At 46.8% G+C, this 18,674-nt stretch overlaps 1 protein-coding gene across 1 annotated transcript in view; it reads left to right on the top strand.

Annotated features, from left to right (window-relative positions):
* MYO5A (myosin VA) overlaps positions 1–18,674 on the top strand; it is a 937,291-nt gene that overhangs the window by 602,720 nt on the left and 315,897 nt on the right. Inside the window, exon 19 of the mRNA XM_069624847.1 lies at positions 9,463–9,674. Within this exon, the coding sequence (XP_069480948.1) occupies positions 9,463–9,674 (212 nt within the window). The remainder of the gene's footprint in view (positions 1–9,462; positions 9,675–18,674) is intronic.

Here is an 18,674-nt window from a genome sequence, read left to right as displayed (position 1 = left end):
CGGAAGGCATACTCTTACATCCCGTCCCCTTTCCTCCATACTGCATGGGTGTCACTTCCTAGGGACAAGAGATGGAACCTTTTTCACCAGAAAAACCTTCTTCCCCTTTAAATTTAGAAGAGCACCGGGGTGCCGCGCTGGGAGCATGCGCTACCCTGACTCCGCCCACTGGCGCCACACCTCAGTCCCCTTTTCCGCATTGATGGGAACGGGCCAATTTCACCAACGCTCCTGGGTTTGGCCCTGCCTTGTAATACCACACGTTCTTACCCGGCTTCTTCTTTTTGTCTTAGATTTGTCATTCAGGTACTTAGTTCTCCGGCATCCCGCTCCTCCCCGGTGCATGTTGACTTCAGTGGGCTTCAGCAGGTGACCAGCCTGCGAGGGGCTCTTTCCTACATCTGACCCCCTCGCTCTTTGCCTCCGCTGCCTTGGCCCTGACCACGGCTGGGAAGGTTGTACCGCGTGCGACGCACTCGCTCCATGCACACTGAAGAACAGGCTATCTAGGTGGAGGGAGCTCTTCGAAAGGTCGCCTCCAGAGGACTTGAACTTTGTCAGACAGAGATTGAGACCCAAGGGAGGGCCATTATTTTCCATCGCACCCCATAAGGACGACTCCTTCCCCGAGGAAACGCCCAAGCGGGAGGAACTCTCTGGTTCTGGTACCAGCACACACACCGAGGCTAGTTCAGCTACCGGCCTCGCAGCAGAGGGGTCTTCAGATCCTTTTCCGACACAGTGCTGAGGGACCGCAAGGTTCTTTGACCGGGTGTACACCCGAGGGGCTATGCCCTAGTGCCGGCTCAATGTTTGAGGGGGAACCTGCATGCAGCACTACCGGTGACACAACCAAGGGCAATACGCCTTCCAGGCCTATGCCTGTAGTGTAGTGTAGGGTAGGATTCTCACTCCAACATCAAGAGTCTTGGAGGAGGCCGGGCCCAGGGATCCATGCACCACGACTTTGGCACGGTATGTGGCCTACAGTTTATCCATCAGCAGCGCAGGGCAGGTTCCCCCTGCAACCTAGACAGTGTGTGCTCCGGCCCCAGCATACCCCAGCCACTCTGTCAATATCTTCTGCCACCTCTTCAGCCTCCGAAGACAGGCTCTTCGAAAAGGTTCCTGGTGCTGATGCGAACCCCCCAAAATGGGGCCATCCTGCGGGATGCAGTCAGGGACTTGCTCCCTCAGGTCACCCCACCCGCGCCCATAGTCATTCCTCCCATGGCTCCGGCGCCACTGGCCCCAACACAGCCCCTGCTGCCCCTTTGATTCCGGCTCACCTGCCTCCCACAGTTCAGCCAGTTCCACAACAGCCTCCGTCTCCGGTCCCCACACCGCAGCTCACGGCGCCCAGCACTCTTCCATTCGCTCCAGACCAGCCGGACACTCTGGTAGACACAGACGAGGAGAAGGGCCCTGACACGCCGTCGTCACCGAAGGCCTTCCACGACAGGCTTGCAGGTTTGGCAGAATATTTGAGCCTTCCGCAACCCAAGGTAGATCAGCCTGAGGAGGGGGTCTTGGCAGAAGTCCTCACCCTAGGACCCCCTACCCAGACGGGTATCCCGATGCAGTTAGACGTCGTGGCTCTGGCCAAGAAAGTGTGGCTCAAGCCACACTCAGCCCAACCTGTCAATCGGCGCCTCAATGCCTAGTATAGACAGATGGAGGGGGATATACTCTTGCTTTCCGTCATCGCAACCCCAGCCACATTCTTCAGTGATCGCTGCGGCGTCGCTCTACTCTAAGCCTCAGTCGTCTTCTGCCACCTTATCCTCGGCGCTGCTAGACAAGGAGGAGAAGCATGAATCATCCCTTTGGGTCCACATCTCTCTAGTGGATGGCAGGCTTGCCTCTCATGTGCATTTCTGGCAGACCCCAGGATCCTCTCTATAGTATACAAGGGGTACCGCTTACGGGTACCTCCCTCCTCCCTTCTACACCCACTGATTGGGACGTCAACTCTGTTGGCAGAGATCTGGTTGCTCGTCGAGAGCCAAGCAGTAGAAGTACCAGGCTCCCAGAGAGGATTAGGCTTCTTTTCCAGGATTTTCGCCATACAAAAGAACCAGGCTGGCCTGAGAGTTGTGTTGGACCTATCCACCCTCAACCTCTCCCTCCCTCTTCAGGAATTCAAGATGGTTATGCCAGCACTCATTGCAGAGACACTAGACAAGGGAGACTGGATGTGCTCCCTGGATCTGAAGGACGCCTACCTGCATGTCCGATTCAATTTAGCAGCCACATCGCTCCTTCCTACGCTTCAGGATCATGGCTGTCATTTCCAGTAGAAGGTGCAACCCTTTGGCCTCAACTTAGCCCCCAGGGTTTTTACCAGGAAAATGAATGCAGTGGCAGCCCTCCTCGGGGCCCAGCGCCACCATGTCTCCCCGTACCTGGACGACTAGCTCATTAGGGCGAGAGCCCGGGAGGAACCTCTCCCTGAGATCTCGTCCTAATGAGCCAGTTTTATTCAAACAGACTCTGTACGCTATATTATTCTATGTAAAGCAGCGCATGCTCCAAACCACATGCTATAATAAATAGTCTACCTGGAGCTAGGACTGTGCTATGTCAATTCATCAGACAAGTGTTAATATAATTAAGGCTGTTAAGCATGTGCAGAAAAGCATGCAGTGAAAAATGATTGACAAACATTCATAACTTCTTATTTATGACTGGAAATATTGCTGATTATTATTTCACTGTAGAAGGATTGACACATGCGAGATTAGTCCGAAATATGCCAGAAAAGTAAAAAGCGGAAGGCATACTCTTCCTCCATACTGCATGGGTGTCACTTCCTAGGGGCAAGAGACTGAACCTTTTTCACCAGAAAAACCGTCTTCCCCTTTAAATTTAGAACGCATGGGGGTGCGGCCCTGGAAGCTTGCGCTACCCTGACTACGCCCACTGGCGCCACACCTCAGTACCCTTTTCCGCATCGGTGGGAACGGCCAATTTCACCAGCGCTCCTGGGTTTGGCCCTGCCATGTAATACCACACGTTCTTACCCGGATTCTTCTTTTTGTCTTTGATTTGTCATTCAGGTACTTAGTTCTCCGGCATCACGCTCCTCCCCGGTGCATGTTGACTTCAGCGGGCTTCAGCAGGTGACCAGCCTGCAAGGCGCTCCACCACCCACACTTCCTCCACGCTTATGATCCCACTCCACAACCTGAGGTTTACTATGAACCTCAAGAAGTCTCAGCTGCTGCAGCCCTTACTGGGCATCATGGCAGCGGTCCTCCTGACTGTGCCACACACGAGACTCCGGATGAGGAGGTTAGAGCTGCGCTTCGCAGCCTCATGGAGTCAGGAGAAGGGCTCCCAAGCGGAACTGGTCAGCATACCGCCTTCTCTCCACTTGGACCTCGCGTGGTGGGCCAGGGCCTGCAACCTGCGGACAGGCAAGCCCTTCCGGCAGCCGTCCCCGCAGGTCACCATCACTACAGACTCCTCCCTAGAGGGCTGGCGAGCCACTCTGGACAGCCACAGCGTCCACAGAGTCTGCCTACTGGCAGGAATTGCATATCAACTGTCTGCAGCTCAGGGCCATTTGGCTAGCCCTCACAGCCTTCCTTCTGCTCATTGGGGGCAGGGCCGTCTTTATCCAGACCGACAACTCCACCAGCATGTACTATGTCAACAGGCAGGGGGGGTACCCGGTCCCCTCCACTGTGCAGCCTACTGGTCAGTATGTGGGAATGGGCCCTGGAAAACATCTACCTCAAGGCCGTCCACCTCCCGGGGGAGGCCAACTTGGAAGCGTACAGGCTCAGCAGACTGGGAGCGGACAATTACGAATGGCAATTGAACGACCAGGTTCTGCAGGGGGTCTTCAACACATGGGGCCATTCTCCGGTGGATCCATTTGCCTCTTGGAAGAACAGGAAGTGCCATCACTGATCAGTTTGCGTCTTGGCAGGGGCTGGGCCCCGGCTCCCTGGGCGACGCATTGCAGATTCAATGGGAGGGCATGGAAGCCTATGCCTTTCCTCCCACACCCCTGATCCCCAGGGTACTCCCCAAGATAAAGGAAGCTTGTCACCTCAGCATCATCTTGATAGCTCCTTGGTGGCCGGTGAGACCATGGTTCTCCAAATTGCTCAGCCTCACAGACCACCCATTCTCCTTCCGCTGGGTCCAGCACATCTCATGTCCCAGCAGGGGTGAGGGGGTCCTCCACCCCGCACCTCAGAAGTTAGCCCTTGCAGCGTGGTTCCTCTATTTCTGCTACTCTTGATGCTTAAACGTAAGTGTAGGGTGGCTGAGAGGAAATGGAGGGCTTCTTGTTATCCTCTGTCAAACTGGCCTGCCCCCTGCTCCTGTCCGTATCAAGAAGAGAGTCCACATTCAAGCCCGTGTCTCTGTGACATCTAACAACTAGTCCGAACTCTTAATCTGCAAGGAGCTGACCAACCCTGCTGCAGTCTCCACCCTTCCTCTAACCTCCCGGGTTCTTTGCAATGACCTTGCCTCACATCCTCTCTAAAACCCAGGACATCTTGTCCACCCTCTCCTCCGCTCCCTCTCCTCTCCCTCCTTCTTTTCATGCAAACCCCCCTTCACCTACCCCCCACCCTCTTTCTCCTGCTTTCCTCTTTTCTCACCTGATGAGGTCGCTAGACAAGTCCAATCTATGTAAGCCTCATCAAAGCAGGTTCATCCCTGTTCCTCTAAAACCATTAAGGACCACATTCATACCCTCGCTCTGCAACCTCTCCTTTGCCTCTGGTTATTTCCCCACCCCTCTGAAGTACTCCCTTGAGAATCCTCTCCTTAAGAAACCCACAGCTGATCCATCTTGTCCGGCTAACTATCACCCAATTTCCATTACTCCCTTTTTGGGTAAACTCTTTGAAAAGCTGGCCATCTCTCAGCTTAATCTCCATTCCGATTCTGTCTGTTCTCTCCATGATCATCAATCTGGCTTCAGAGCTGCCAGAAGCACAGAAACTGCTCTCCTGAACATCTGCTCTCCAACCTTGACGCTAACGCCTTCTGTCCTCGTCCTACTTGATCTCTCCTCTGCTTTCGAAACGGTGAACCATACCACCCTGCTCAACCGTCTCCGTGACAACCTGGGTATCGCTGATCAGGCTCTGGCCTGGCTGACCTCTTTCCTCTCTGATCGACCCTCCCAGGTACAACTTGGGTCCTTCCTATCTTCTATCTCCTGTTCTACCTGTGGTGTTCCCCAGGGGTCTAACCTCTAGCCCTGGCTTTTCAACCAATACCTGGCAACTCTCGCCTACTGCATTTCCATGTTCTGATCAAATTTCTAGTGCTATGCTGATGACACCCAACTCATTTCCAGGCTTCCCTCAGCCACCCCCTCTCCTTCCCTCATCTCTGATTGCCTAATTGCCATTCAAAATTGGTGTGCCTCCAATGATCTATGTCTGAATGCCCACAAGACTGAGATCCTCTTCATAGGTACACCTTCACCTTAATTTCCCCTCACTCTATGGCCGGCCTCTTGGCCCTCCTCCTAACCATACCTGCGAGGCCAAAAACCTTGGTCGTCTTTGAATCCACACTTTTCTTCTCCTCACACATCTCTGACAGCTCTAAAAAGTCAAATTCTCACTGCACCTCCTTAGAGGTACTCTGCCTTTCCACTCTTTCACTCAGAATCTTACTGTTTCCCAAGCTCTGGTTCTCTCTTGGTTGGACTACTGTAACAGCCTCTTTCTTAACCTACCTGCCTCCACTCTCCACCTTTTACAACTAATCCAGAACAAGACTGTGAGACTTGTCCTTGGCCTCAAGCCCTGGGATTGTATCTCTCCAGCTCTGAAATCTCTCCATTGGCTTCCAGTGGATGCAAGGATTACATTAAGAACCCTCTGCATTGTCCACAGGGCTTTCTGGAGCCTGGGTCCGAAATACCTTCAACTATCCCTCCGTAAATACCTTCCCTCTCAAGCCCTTTTCTCCTCTACTTCTAACTCCCTCAGGGTCAGTCGTTTTTCAAAGAAACAAGCTGGGGGTAGATCTGTCTTCGGCTGGGGCCTCCCTTTGGAACAGCCTCCCTGCCACCTTAAAACTTGAGGAGAACCATCTCCGGTTCCGGAAGCACCTCAAGACCTTCCTCTTCGCTTCTGCCTTTGCACCTCTTCTCCCCAGCTGATCTGTTTTCTCCCTGGCACCGTGCACATGGCCACCCTCTGTCCTTCGGGCCCAGGTACCTGCTCACCCTTCCACCCTCCAGCACTGCCTCCGGGGCCTCCCTTTTTACTGGGGTCTGTACCCATACAGTCCCCCACTCACTTCTCTTCTGCACTTATTAGATGCACCCTATCTGCTTAACCCACCACTCGCCACTTGCTAGCTGCACTACCACTTATATTTATTTATTTTACTTATTTATTTATTCTGTTCTTTCCTCTGTTCCGCGCTTTCCACCTCTCCCCCCCTCCCACGCACTTCCCCCTTTTTCCCTTTCCCATGCACTTGCGCATTCTTAATGTCACTGGGCCGAGTAAGATTGTTGTTTGTTCTGCCCTGTTCCCCTCCCTTTGCCTGGTCGCAGTCTGAAACACTTGTGTATGATCGTGATATAAATAAAATATGCTATCACATCAAGCATCCAAGGCTTCTATTGCACGGTGGATGGTTGCGGCCATCAAAGAGGCCTATAAGGGGCAGCACAAGCCTCTGCCAGCCAAGATGCATGCTCACGCGGTCAGAGCCAAGGCCACGGCCATCGAATTCCAGCGGCAGGTTCCGTCATAAGCAGGGCGGCCAGCTGCGCCACCCCTTTTGGCTATCTGTAAGCATTACTATTTGGACGCCGGCACTAAGTCTGACGCGGCCTTCGGACAGGTTGTTCTAAGGAACTTATTTGCTTAAGGAGGGTATCCTCTCCACCCTGGGGCTACATTCAGTTGTAATCGCCCATGCAGTATGGAGGAAAGGGGACGGGACGTAACAGTAATTATAAGTTACTCACCTTAGTCTCTTTCCTCCATATGTCCCACCATCCTCCCCCCCCCCTAATAATACTGGTGTCATTAGGCAATGTTAAAAATTGTCGACGCGTCAATGGGGACTGAGGTGTGGCGCCGGTGGGCGGAGTCAGGGTAGCGCATGCTCCGAGGGCCGCACACCCGTGCGCCTCTAAATTAAAAGGGGAAGAAGGTTTTTTCTGGTGAAAAAGGTTCCGACTCCCGTCCCTAGGAAGGGACGCTCATGCAATATGGAGAAAAGGGGACTGAAGACTAAGATTACGTTAGTCACTACAGTGAGTAATTTATAGTTTATTGTATTATAGCTTCCATTTACATTGCACTTTATTTTGAACACCTTTTTGATGGGCTTGTCTGGCTTCAATCCAAACCCCTCTGTTTAGTAATGACATGTCTGTGTCAAATGAGGCAATGCCAGCTGTAAATATGAATGCATATATTTCCGTGACAGTCTCCAAATTGAAACTTGCTAATTTTATTGCAGCGATGTGCTCTGCAAATTAGGTTGCTTTTTTTCTCTGTTCAGTTATGTATTATTCTTTAGTAAGTGACTTAATTAACATACCGGAGACTCTAATTTCTCCAAATATATACATGGCACGAACACCAAGTTCACTTGCATTTCTGAAATCCTTGCATTGGGTTCCCAATCTATTTTATTTGGCCTATTTTGAAATTTGATATAATGCAGACCTAGCTGCAAGTAGCAGCGCAGAGCTTTATGGAACTTTATTAATGTGGAAGGTTGATCGCGAACACATAGAACGTTAGTGTGTTTCAGGCCAGATCATAGAAACGTGGATGCCATGGAGCGAAGCACAGCTTTCCAGATGATAATCATACTAGACACTTTTACTCCATTACAATTGAAAATAATATTGCCCCCCAAAACAATTAGTACTAATATTACTCGCATCATAAAATTGGTAACACCCGACACAGGAACCTGCCTCTTCATCTGTAGAAGCACTTTACGGTAAAAGTGCATCTTTTTTTTTGTATGAATTACTAAATGCATTCAAGTATGGGTTAGAAAAAGATATCTAATATAGTCAACCTATATACTTCAAACTTTAAATAAGGAGAAAAATGTTCACTCTATAAAATCTTAGTAGTAAAATTGAATGTTAAACATAGAGAAATTTGCAAAATTAGTGACAGGATTTTTCTGCTGAATATTTTGTCATGGCCTAGGAAAACATGAGTCTATTAACTCAGTCTGCATTCAGAATGGCAATATAGAGATGAAAGGTTAACTTTTGCAATCATCCAGATGTTAACATATATGTAAATAATGATGAACATGCCCACTTAGTTGAAGGACCTTGGTTTGTTACACTCTGACATAAACATATCATGTGTGTGTATCTGAACCATCAAAGCTATCTCTCTGGAATATACATACGCTGCGCAGAGGATCCTATTAGGTTTCGAGTTAATCTATTCCAACATGCCTTCGCCCAAACACAATCTTAACTGCAGACTCATCTACATCCAGCTGCTGCATCAGTGGTGCAACTGCAACCAATTATTTGGTCAAATCCTTAGACGTCCCACTTTTTGGATTTCATTGGTCAGATGAATTCCTAATGCTCCTCTGTTTCTTTGTAGCCTCAAAGAAATGCAACATTCTTGCTCGGTGGCCATGGCCGGTCAACAGAACCCCTTTGTGAATTTGATTTGAATTAGAATTTGCATTTATAGGCTTTGATCAGATTTCTATCTCGGGCAGACAATAAAAAAATCAACCTTCTCTGAGGCAACAGTCTGTGCTTGCCTCTCCTTACAACACTACAGGTTGTGTCGAAAGTGGAACCAAATGAAATAATGCTTGGAATGTAAGATTGTGATATGTTTGGCCATGGAGCCTGATGGGTGTACGTTTCCCTTCTGTACACAACTGTAAGAATTGAGCATTTGTATACATGTTTCGTGGCCTTTTAAAAACTATTTCCACACACAAATTTAAATTATTTTAATGTTCTACTACCCTCTCAACATTATGATTCAATATGCAGTGGTATTCAAGCTTTATATACTGATTACAAATATTATTTCTGGCACCGGCCAGAAGCTAGAACTGTTTACATTTTCTAGTCAAAGCAGTCACTGTAAAGAAAAACTTTTAAAGAGCTTTGTGCCCCTCCTCGATTCACCCCTCCCCCAAGGTGACCAGCACCACAGTTTGAAGACCACTGACTGTGATAAAATTCCTCAGAACATACAATGCTTTCATTTAATAACCTTGCGTTTACACACTTCATCTGAAAAATGATGCAGTCTGTTGGTATTTTGCAGAATGGCTAGATTCTGCACAGGAAACACTTTTTGTGCATTAGGGAGATCCTACAAAAAGTCGACTTTGAGTAAAGCACAACATTTCAACAAGGCTATTAAATGTTGTTTTTTCAGAGGCACTGCCTCTTTGGGCTCCACCTATGCACTCCTCTCTTACTAATGGTGTTTTATCTGGCAATAGGACACGAACAAATACCAGTTCGGTAAAACCAAGATCTTCTTCCGTGCTGGGCAAGTGGCTTACATGGAAAAGATAAGGGCAGACAAACTGCGAGTGGCCTGCATTCGAATCCAGAAAACGATTCGTGGCTGGCTGATGCGAAAGAAGTATCTGCGCATGAAGAAAGCTGCCATTACCATCCAGAGATATGTTCGGGGATACCAGGCTCGATGGTGAGTTCGAAAACTGAATTATTTTTTAACTTGATCCGAGTCCTAACCAAGATTTGCTGTTCCAGCTTACTTCCTCCAGATTCTGCTGATATCCGTAGTGGCAGGGGAGTTTCTGCACAACATAAAATAGAGTATGAATACCGGCCTCAAGTAAGGCCTTGCCCACAAATGCTCCCCGACATCCCTAGGTTTGTTTTCTCTTTAACACCGAAGATTGATTTTCTGCAGTTAAGTGGAGAGTTTCTCACATTCAGTATCCTCAATGCTGGGTGACAATGTACAATTCTATGAAGCCAAACTGCAAATTGTTGGACAATTCACAAAGATGCTGTGACTTCCCCTTGACGGGGTGATTTTATTCACTGAGTAACTTTGACTTACTCCTGACTTACTTCTAGTAAGTCCAGGACTGAGTCAGTGGCGCATATACATGTCTTGTGAATCAAATGGCCTTCTCCAGGTTTAAGTAAGAGTTTCTATAATAACGTCTTTGTGGCTGCCTCTTTGCGCTTGCAGTGCTTGATGTCCAGGGCCCCATGCAAAATATGTGATTAGACACTTTTTTCATGAAACCCATTATTGCATTTTCCTTTTTTGTAAAGTGTCAAAGCGATAACAGAAAGAAAACATGCAATAAGAAAACCCTCGCCTCTGCCCCCTTTCAAGTGACAACAGATTTGTCCTATACAAAATGAATGAAAAGGTACACCCAGCAGGATATTCCTCCAGTTTTCTCCAATTGTTCCGTTGTTTCTGGTGACATATCCTGCTTTTATAAACCATCCTACCCCATTCCATCATTTTATCCATTGCAGATCTCCAGCTGGAGATTGTCGGGGTGGTCGGGTTCCCTGACTCTTGAAGTGCATGTGCTTGTTAACAGCTTTTGCTTCCCTCTTAAATTGCTGCCCCCGCTGAGCTTTGTCCGATAAAGGCAGAGAAGGAGTTAAATATTTGCTCAGAACCTCTGTTTTCATGTGACACGTTCTTTCAGGTAATCCATCCCTTTTGGGAGAAGACGGGAAGGATTCTGAGTCTATACCTGGGTTGCTTCAGCCCTCCCAAAGGATACAATCCGGACTAATACTCGAGCACACTCCCAGCTTGCCTATAAAATCCAATACTGGCGCTTGGCCCCATATGCTGATGTGATAGAACACCAGGCATCCACCCAAGGTATACTTAAAACCTAACTGCGATACCCACAGGGCCTTTTTAACTCCACACCCACTACTGATCCTCATTTTTGTAAAGGATTCTCTAAGGCCAAAGCATCCTAAAGAAAATGCTTGGCTAGGCCTCTTTAACTGCAGTGATGACTGTTAGGACAGTTTTTTTAAGTCCAACTAGGGCTTCATAAATCCATATCTGATGCAATACAGAAACTCCACTCTTATTATAAGGCTGTACGACCTGAAGACATTTGGTAGCATAGATAGGGCAGCCAGGCTTATCTTGGGAGGGAGAGAGGACTGTAGATGAATACAAAGAAATTGAAGCATACTTATTTATTTTGAAACTTATAGAGCGCACAGATCCCCTGGGCATGTGGGCAGTAACTTACAGTTAATAAGAGTTACTGTTGATGCACAGGAAATACAAGACAGACAGCAAATAAGAGACTTTACAATTGGACAGAGAGTGACAATTAACATAGAGAATTATGGATAACATGTGGGTGCATGATGGGGTGGTGTATAGCTAGACGAGATGGGTGTCTTGGTGGCTTAAACCTTCGTTGAAGAGGTGTGTTTTAAGTAAGAGGATCCAGAAGGAGTCTTGGGTTCTGAGTGGAAGAGGCAGAGAGTTCCATAGTTTGCTGGCCAACGTGGGGAAGCTGCTACCACCGGCCTTTTGAAGCTTGAATCTGGGAGTGGCGAGGAACTGCTGATTGCTCGGGTGGGTCTGGAGTGTTGTCAGCATCAAGCTGTTGGCCAGATAGGCGGGTGCCATCTGGTGGAGATGTGAAGTTGAGGGATTTGAACATGATGCGTTCTTGTACTGGTAGCCGGTGTTGCTGGTGTCTGGTGGCTGAGATGTGTGCAGATCTGGGGACATTGAGCGCAGCCCTGAGGGCACTGTTTTGTAGGACCTGCAGCTTTCTGATATTCTGTTTAGTGGTTCCTGCACAGAGAGCGTTGCAATAGTCAAGGCGTGTGAGTACTAGTTCTCTAGCCAGGGTGAGGCAACTGTCAGCGGAGAGGAATTTCCTGCAAGATCTAATGAGTTTGCATGTCTATCAGGTGTCTGAGGTGGTGGCAATTATTTGTTTGAGGTTGAGTAAGGAGTCTAGATGGAAACCAGGTGTTTTTACCTTGTTAGAGACTTTGATTGAGTGTCCATTTATGATGAATGACTTGAAGAGGTGGTTAAGTTTGGCGATTCTGGGTTGGGAGCCGATGATGAGCAGCTCGGTCTTATCATTGTTCAAGCAAAGACTGTGTTGCGCCATCCAGTCTTGGATGGCTCGGAAGATGGCGTTGAGGGTGGCTGGGTCAGTGTCGTGGTCTCCTGAGATGGGTATTAGGACCTGAGTGACATCTGCGTAGTTGGTGTAGATGACACCCATGTCATCGAGGCAGTGAAAGAGTAGCTTTGTGATTATGTTGTACGGTGGGGGCCACACACGAGCCTTGTGGCACTTCACAAGTAACTGGGGTGGGGGTGACTGGGCTTTTGGGGAGAACTTTCATAGTTCTGTCTCTGAGGAAAGAGTTTATCCAGAGTGTGGTGTTGGGGGAGAAGTTAGCTGATGCTGAAAGGTGTTCACATAGAATATTGTGATTCACCAGATCGAAGGCAGCAGAGAGGTCTAGGAGAAGAAGCACAGCTAGTTTCCCATTGTCTCTCGGATATTGTCCATTTGGATTTTTAAATCCAGGAATGTTTCCGTCCCGTGTCTTGACGGAAACCAGATTGACGTAGCCCTAGGATGTTATTCGCTTCTAGGTAGTTCTGGATCTGAAGATATGCTACAGGATGAAGAATTTTTGAGAGAAAGGCTACTGTTATGGGGCGGTAGTTTGTGGGAGTGTTGTTTTAGTACGGGTAGTACCCATGCTATTTTAGGTCAGATGGGACGCAATTACATTTGAAGGAGGCATTGATCAGATTGGTGATGAAAGTGGCTGTTGGGGTGCACATTCCTTGATGATTGAGGGTGGGCTTGGGTCACTTTGGCATCTGGAGGGATTTAGGCTAAGGATGATTTTCAGGACTTCTGGGATGGAGACTTCCGTGAATTCAAATATGGGAAGCTCTTTGGGGAGAATGGCGGTAGCAGATGGTGGTGGGGGTTTGTGAAGCTTGTCTAGGCTGGTTTTTTTGGCTTCAATTGAAGATTGGAGGTGACTCATCTTGTTTTGGAGAGCATTTTGAATGTTCTCGCACCAGTTTGTGCTTTGTTGCAGCTTTCGGGGGTGGGGTGTTTTTAGCTCCCTGAGGATAAGGAATAGTTCCTTGGTGTTGGAGCTGGCTTTAGCAATTCTTCCGTTGTATAGTTCACCTTTGGTGAAAAGTACCTTTTGCTTATAGTCATTGGAGGCTGTATCAAAGAGTTTTGTTACCAGGAGATGGTGTTTTTTTCGGAATAGGACGAAAATACTGAGGTGGAAAAGTCTGACCCCCCATTTATTCGCATATGTATATGTGGGGGGTTAAAGTTAATAATGTATAGGTGTAAGGTGGGGGGATTACAGGGGTCTCCCCCCACATATATATATGCAAAAAAATGGGGGGGTGTACTTTTGGTGGTCAGACTTTTCGACTCAGTAATTTCACGCAGATCAGTTTTTTTTCCAGTGCTTCGGCTTTTCTTTTAGTTAATCTTAGATTTTTTAACTCAGGGGTGAACCAGGTATTGAGGTGGGCAGGTTGTTTAGCTTTGCGTGTCGTGAGCAGAGCTATTTTGTTTATAGCATACAGTATTGTCATTGTAGATTCTAGTCATAATGGTGGGGTCAGTGGAATCGCCGTGGGAGAAGCTAGTACAGGTTGTAATAGAGGGAGCAGGTTATTCGCTGTGATGTTCTTTTTATTTCTAGAGGGAGCTTCAGGGGCTACATAGGTGGGGAGGTAGCGGCTGATCATGGTGTTGATGTTGAAAGTGCTAAGATGATGGTCTGTCCAAGGGCAGGGGGAGTTAGATGTGATGGTGGTGGTGCAGTTGATGTCTGCCAACCAGTCGAGCTTGCAACCTTTTGCATGAGTAGGATTCTGGTTCCTGTGAGTAAAGCCGATGGATGATAAAGTATTGACCACAGATAGAGCATTGATGTCCAGAGGCTCATTCGGTCCTAGGTTGAAGTCCCCAAGTAGGATGTGATTTGGGTGTGGAATTGGAAGCGACAAGCTGCATAATCTCAGTCTCAAGGCTTGAGTGGGCCCAGGGAGACAGTAGATGAGATGGATGTTTAGTGTCGCTGAGAGGGGCAATTTCACAGAGAGGAGTTCACATGAGGTGTGGGGAGTGGATGGCACCTCTCTCATATTAAGGTAGAATAAGGCGATGATGGCCACACCACATCCTTTTGCATTGGGTCTCTCCTTTCTGCAAATGGAGTAGTGGTTGGGGACAGCAAGGGACAGAGCCGTGCCAGAGGCGTCGTTGAGCCAGGTTTACGATATGGCTAGGAATTCTAGATTGAGACCAGAGATTGTGTCAGCAATACCAAGCGCATGGGCAGGAATAGATGTGGCATTGAAGGCTCCCAAGATGGTACGGTGGGGTGTGTTGACGGTGGTGGGTTGGCGGGTCAAGGGTTTATGCGCATTGTGCGGTATGGTAGGAATGCATTTCTGAATCGGGTAGAGGGGCATAGGTGCCCGGGTGGTCTCTGGAGAGGTAAGTTCTGTCTGCAAGGTGTAATTTTCTGAGTACAGGTGCGCTGGGGATGGTGTGTATACACAGTGAGAGAGTTAGTGGTTTAAGTGACTTATAGTGTAGCTCTCATTACAATACACCTATCCAGTCAGATTGTGATGTATTGTATAACCCTTCTCACTGTGTATTCAGCACCCCACCTGATCTTTATTTGATTGTATAATATGATCAGTCAGAGTGTGTACCAAGAGAACTGATCTAAATCTTAATAGCCTCGAGTAGGCTCATTTTAAATGTGTGATAAATAAAATTTCGATTGTTGTAAAACAAAACAGTGGTGATCTATTGAATGTTGAATACAGATTAATTAGGCAGTCTGTTTAATGTGGTGCATAGCATGCCTGTAAGTGTTGAAAGGGAGGGGTAGCCTGTTAAGTATGAACACAGTAAACTATTTTAGAAGTGCACTAAAGCAATGCAAGGACAGCACAACCCAATGTTAGAAGAGCAGCAGCTATTCAAGGTCAGTATAACCTATTGGTATTTAAACTATTACAGAAGGTCTAGTACAGGAATAGACATTTTAACCTCAGATCGCAGCAGCGAGCGCTCAACCTGCTGAGCTATCTTACCAGCTTTTAGAGGGGCAGTGAGCAACTCAAAGTAAAGTGAGAACTTTAAGACTATTCTAAAAATTCACTAAAGCTCATCAGGGGTAGAAAACCCCAATAGTAGACTTTTAGAAGAGCGCACAGCTAATCAAGGTGAGTAAGACCCTATTGTTAAGATTTTACACTCATTCACTTTAGAAATGATAAAACACTACCAACACTATTACTTTTTAGAAGAGTGAAACGCTATCCAAAGCTAGTAAAATAACTTTTATACTTTTTAAAGGAGCAACAAGCAACTTAAAGGTAAGTATTAACTTAAGGACACTTGGTAGCTCAGTATGTTCAGGAATCAAAGTTACACACTAGCACATTTACAAGTAGACACTTTGAACACGTGTTCTAATTTCCAGACAGACGCCTTATCTTTCAAAGTCCTTCCCTATTCTATGGCATGAGTGTTCTCAGAGGCTAGAGAGGGACCCTACCGGTCTAGGAGCCAGCTGTAGGCAGCTATGGATAGGGTTCAGTTGCAGGAAAGTCACAGTTCCCCAGGGTATCTCAGCAAAAAAGTAAGTAGCCCTTCAGAGTTAGTGAAAAGTGTTCAGGGACTTCACAGAAGGCTCCCTATAGGTGTTCCAGCATTAGGCATGGGTGAATGGTATGGGCAAACTCCCAAACACAAGATTCACCCACTCAGCCCCACAGGATGGACACTAGAATTGAGGTATTACTGATGATGAAAGTGAGGCAAAGTGTTGCAAAGCAGTTTGGCAGTGGATAATGCTTGACGAGGAGAGTGGATCTTGCTACTGGTGCCTGATTATTTTTGCCTGGGAGCTCGGAGTTCAGCAAGTGAAGACTAGCAAGGACATCAAATCCTGCGTCGTGCATGAATGCGCGTGTAAAGGTGAAAGTGGGGCAAAGTGTTGAAAAGCAGTTTGGCAGTTCGGGAGTCGGAAAGTCAGTCAGGTTAACACCCCTTGGTACATCAGGTGAGTTCCCTCTCTCTCCCTGTTAGTTGTCATTCTGCATGCTACTGCTGTGTCGTGGTTAATGGTCATCGTGCCTTTTATCTCTAAGTGAAAGTACCTGTTTTGCTTTAATCTGCTACTGGCACACAGAGCTTATTAGAAGCTGACATTATAGCTTGGTCCTGATTTTTCAGTACATGGTGCCTACTTTTCTTGCATCTGCTCGCCAGACTCTTATCGATAATACTAACAAATTAATCTTTTCCTTGACATTTCAATATGCCTCCTAAACTTCGCTCTCATAAGCCACGTGGCATGAAAAGAACCCGTATTATGACGTCTTATTCTCTAACGAAGAGTTATTTTTGGTCTCTAATTCAATCGAATCGAACATTGATGCCTCTGGTGTAAACATCTTGGAAGCACCTGGTTCTACTATAACCTCGACTAGCACAGCTAATTCTATGGTGGATAACAATATTCTACTTAACTTAGTTTATGAATTAAAGCGTCAATCTTTGAGTGCTCCGATAGAAGTAGAGGGGACGTGCTGTGGGCTGGCTGGGCATGTTAATCTTATTGGCAGTATTTTACCCATTTATATGTATCGGTCCTGTGATAATGTTATTGGTTCTAATTCATCTGCTTCTCCGGACCTGACACGCTATGCAGTTGCATAAATTTCCTCACAGGGAGATAGTACTCTGTTTGGAAACACACTTTTGTCCAACATATTTGACATTTATGTACACACTATCTTACATGTAACGTTAATAAGTTTGATGAGATTGCAGCTACGCTGGATGCTGTTTTTGGCCTATGCACCTTAATTATGAAAGCACATCGAACTCATTTGTGGCTAAAATCCTTGATCTGATTCTGGAAAATAGTATGAGTAATGATTATGAGAATCTATCCTCCGAGTCAAGAGTTTGATGATGATGATGTATCGTTTGGTGATCTCTGTGCAGTCATTATGGATAATGCCAATGAGGAAAATGAAGGTCCCTTGATGACTAATACTTTTGTATATACTAGTAGTATGGAGGATGATGGGGTATCTTTGATGAATGAGTCTGCGCAGAATAACACTAAAAGAAGTTAGGGTTTTCATTGATACCAATGATACTCCGATGACTGAGGTTTCGAGCTCAAGTAAGAGAACACGTCAGACCCCTGATGAGAAAAGATGTGCTGAAAACAGAGTTATAAAAGTTAAGGAGACCACTGTAAAGTTGCATAAAAAGAATGACTTATCCCTGGCCAAAACTAACACTGAAGATATTGTTTGTATTGGTGTAGGTGATGGGTACGAAGTGTCCTCTGTTAGGAAAATCCCTGTTAAAAAAATTGTGGTAGAGGATAAGGTAGTAGGACCGATGGTTGGATGGATTCAAGATAATAAGTAACTACAGATAAAACTAGTACTGGGTCCTTGACTGGTCTAGAACCTAGAATTGCAAGAACATTATTTCATGCCACCAGCCACTATAGTGAATACCTTTGGGGATAGGATGGTTGAAATTGCTGGTCATAGTAAAACTGATACTGAGGTCGAGGATAATGGGGGTTACCATATAGATAATACCCACTTTGGTCATGAAGAGAAGAATGACGCAAATTAATTTACATTGGGCAAAACTGTAAAACCTGTGGAGATCATGCCAACGGCTGAAAGTCAGTTTCTTAACCGTAAAAGGATTCTGGAATTGCTCCATCTTGTACCTGAACTGAGCATCATCACTTCAAGTGACATTGAGCTTATTGGTCTGCCAGATCATTATAGCCAAGAAAATTGGGCCCATGTCCAGTTTATGTCGCCTATCATAGTGGAAATGGTAAGGCTTCACTTGCATCGTCTATTTCAGGGGTGGGTTTTTGATATAATTTGTAAAAGATTTATTAATGTGGATATGAGTAACGCTCAACAGACGACTAATTGTGGATCTTGGCACACCGGAAGGCCATAGCATAATACTTAGTGAATGTTATCGGCTAGGTACACTTTTACACTACTGTCTTGGAATGCTAGAGGTTATCGCCCCTTTCTTAGCCCGCAGGGGAGCGGTGATATCTCAAACTGTGAAATACTTGCACTATAAGAAACCTGGGTCAGTGATAGCATGTTATTCTCCAGCATGGGGTCTGGCATGGATTCACATGCTCATGAATATTCCCCGTCGTCAGGCTGGGAATCCTCGGTAAAGAAAAATCAGCATCAGTTTTGTTTCTGATCTGTCTTTCGTAGTAGTAACCAATCACTGATCTCTGCGTCATACTGACCACAGCCAATGACTGCCATCTCCCTAAGACCCGCCTCTGTCAGCCATCCTCAGATTTTTACCGCACGTTCAAGTGTTGGGATCCTCGTGCTATTGCTCTCGAGCTTTAGTGCGTCTTCGCGCTTTTCGATAGGAAAATTCTCTTTTTTCGGTCAAAAGAGCCTCAAGCTCCACCATTTCTTTATCCGATCAACGGGGACCTGTGTTGGATTCTTCTACGCCCCTCAAGGGTGAAGATTTCGTCGAGCCACGCTTTTGGAGGACTCCAGAAGTTTCTCAGGCCCATCTCGGACATGGCCCAGGAGAAGGGA

Source organism: Ambystoma mexicanum, chromosome 11 (assembly GCF_040938575.1).
Source record: "Ambystoma mexicanum isolate Mex_15411 chromosome 11, UKY_AmexF1_1, whole genome shotgun sequence".
In the NCBI taxonomy this organism is placed as follows: Eukaryota; Metazoa; Chordata; class Amphibia; order Caudata; family Ambystomatidae; genus Ambystoma; species Ambystoma mexicanum.
Note: the sequence above shows the minus strand (reverse complement) of the source record. Positions and strands in the feature narration are given on the sequence as shown.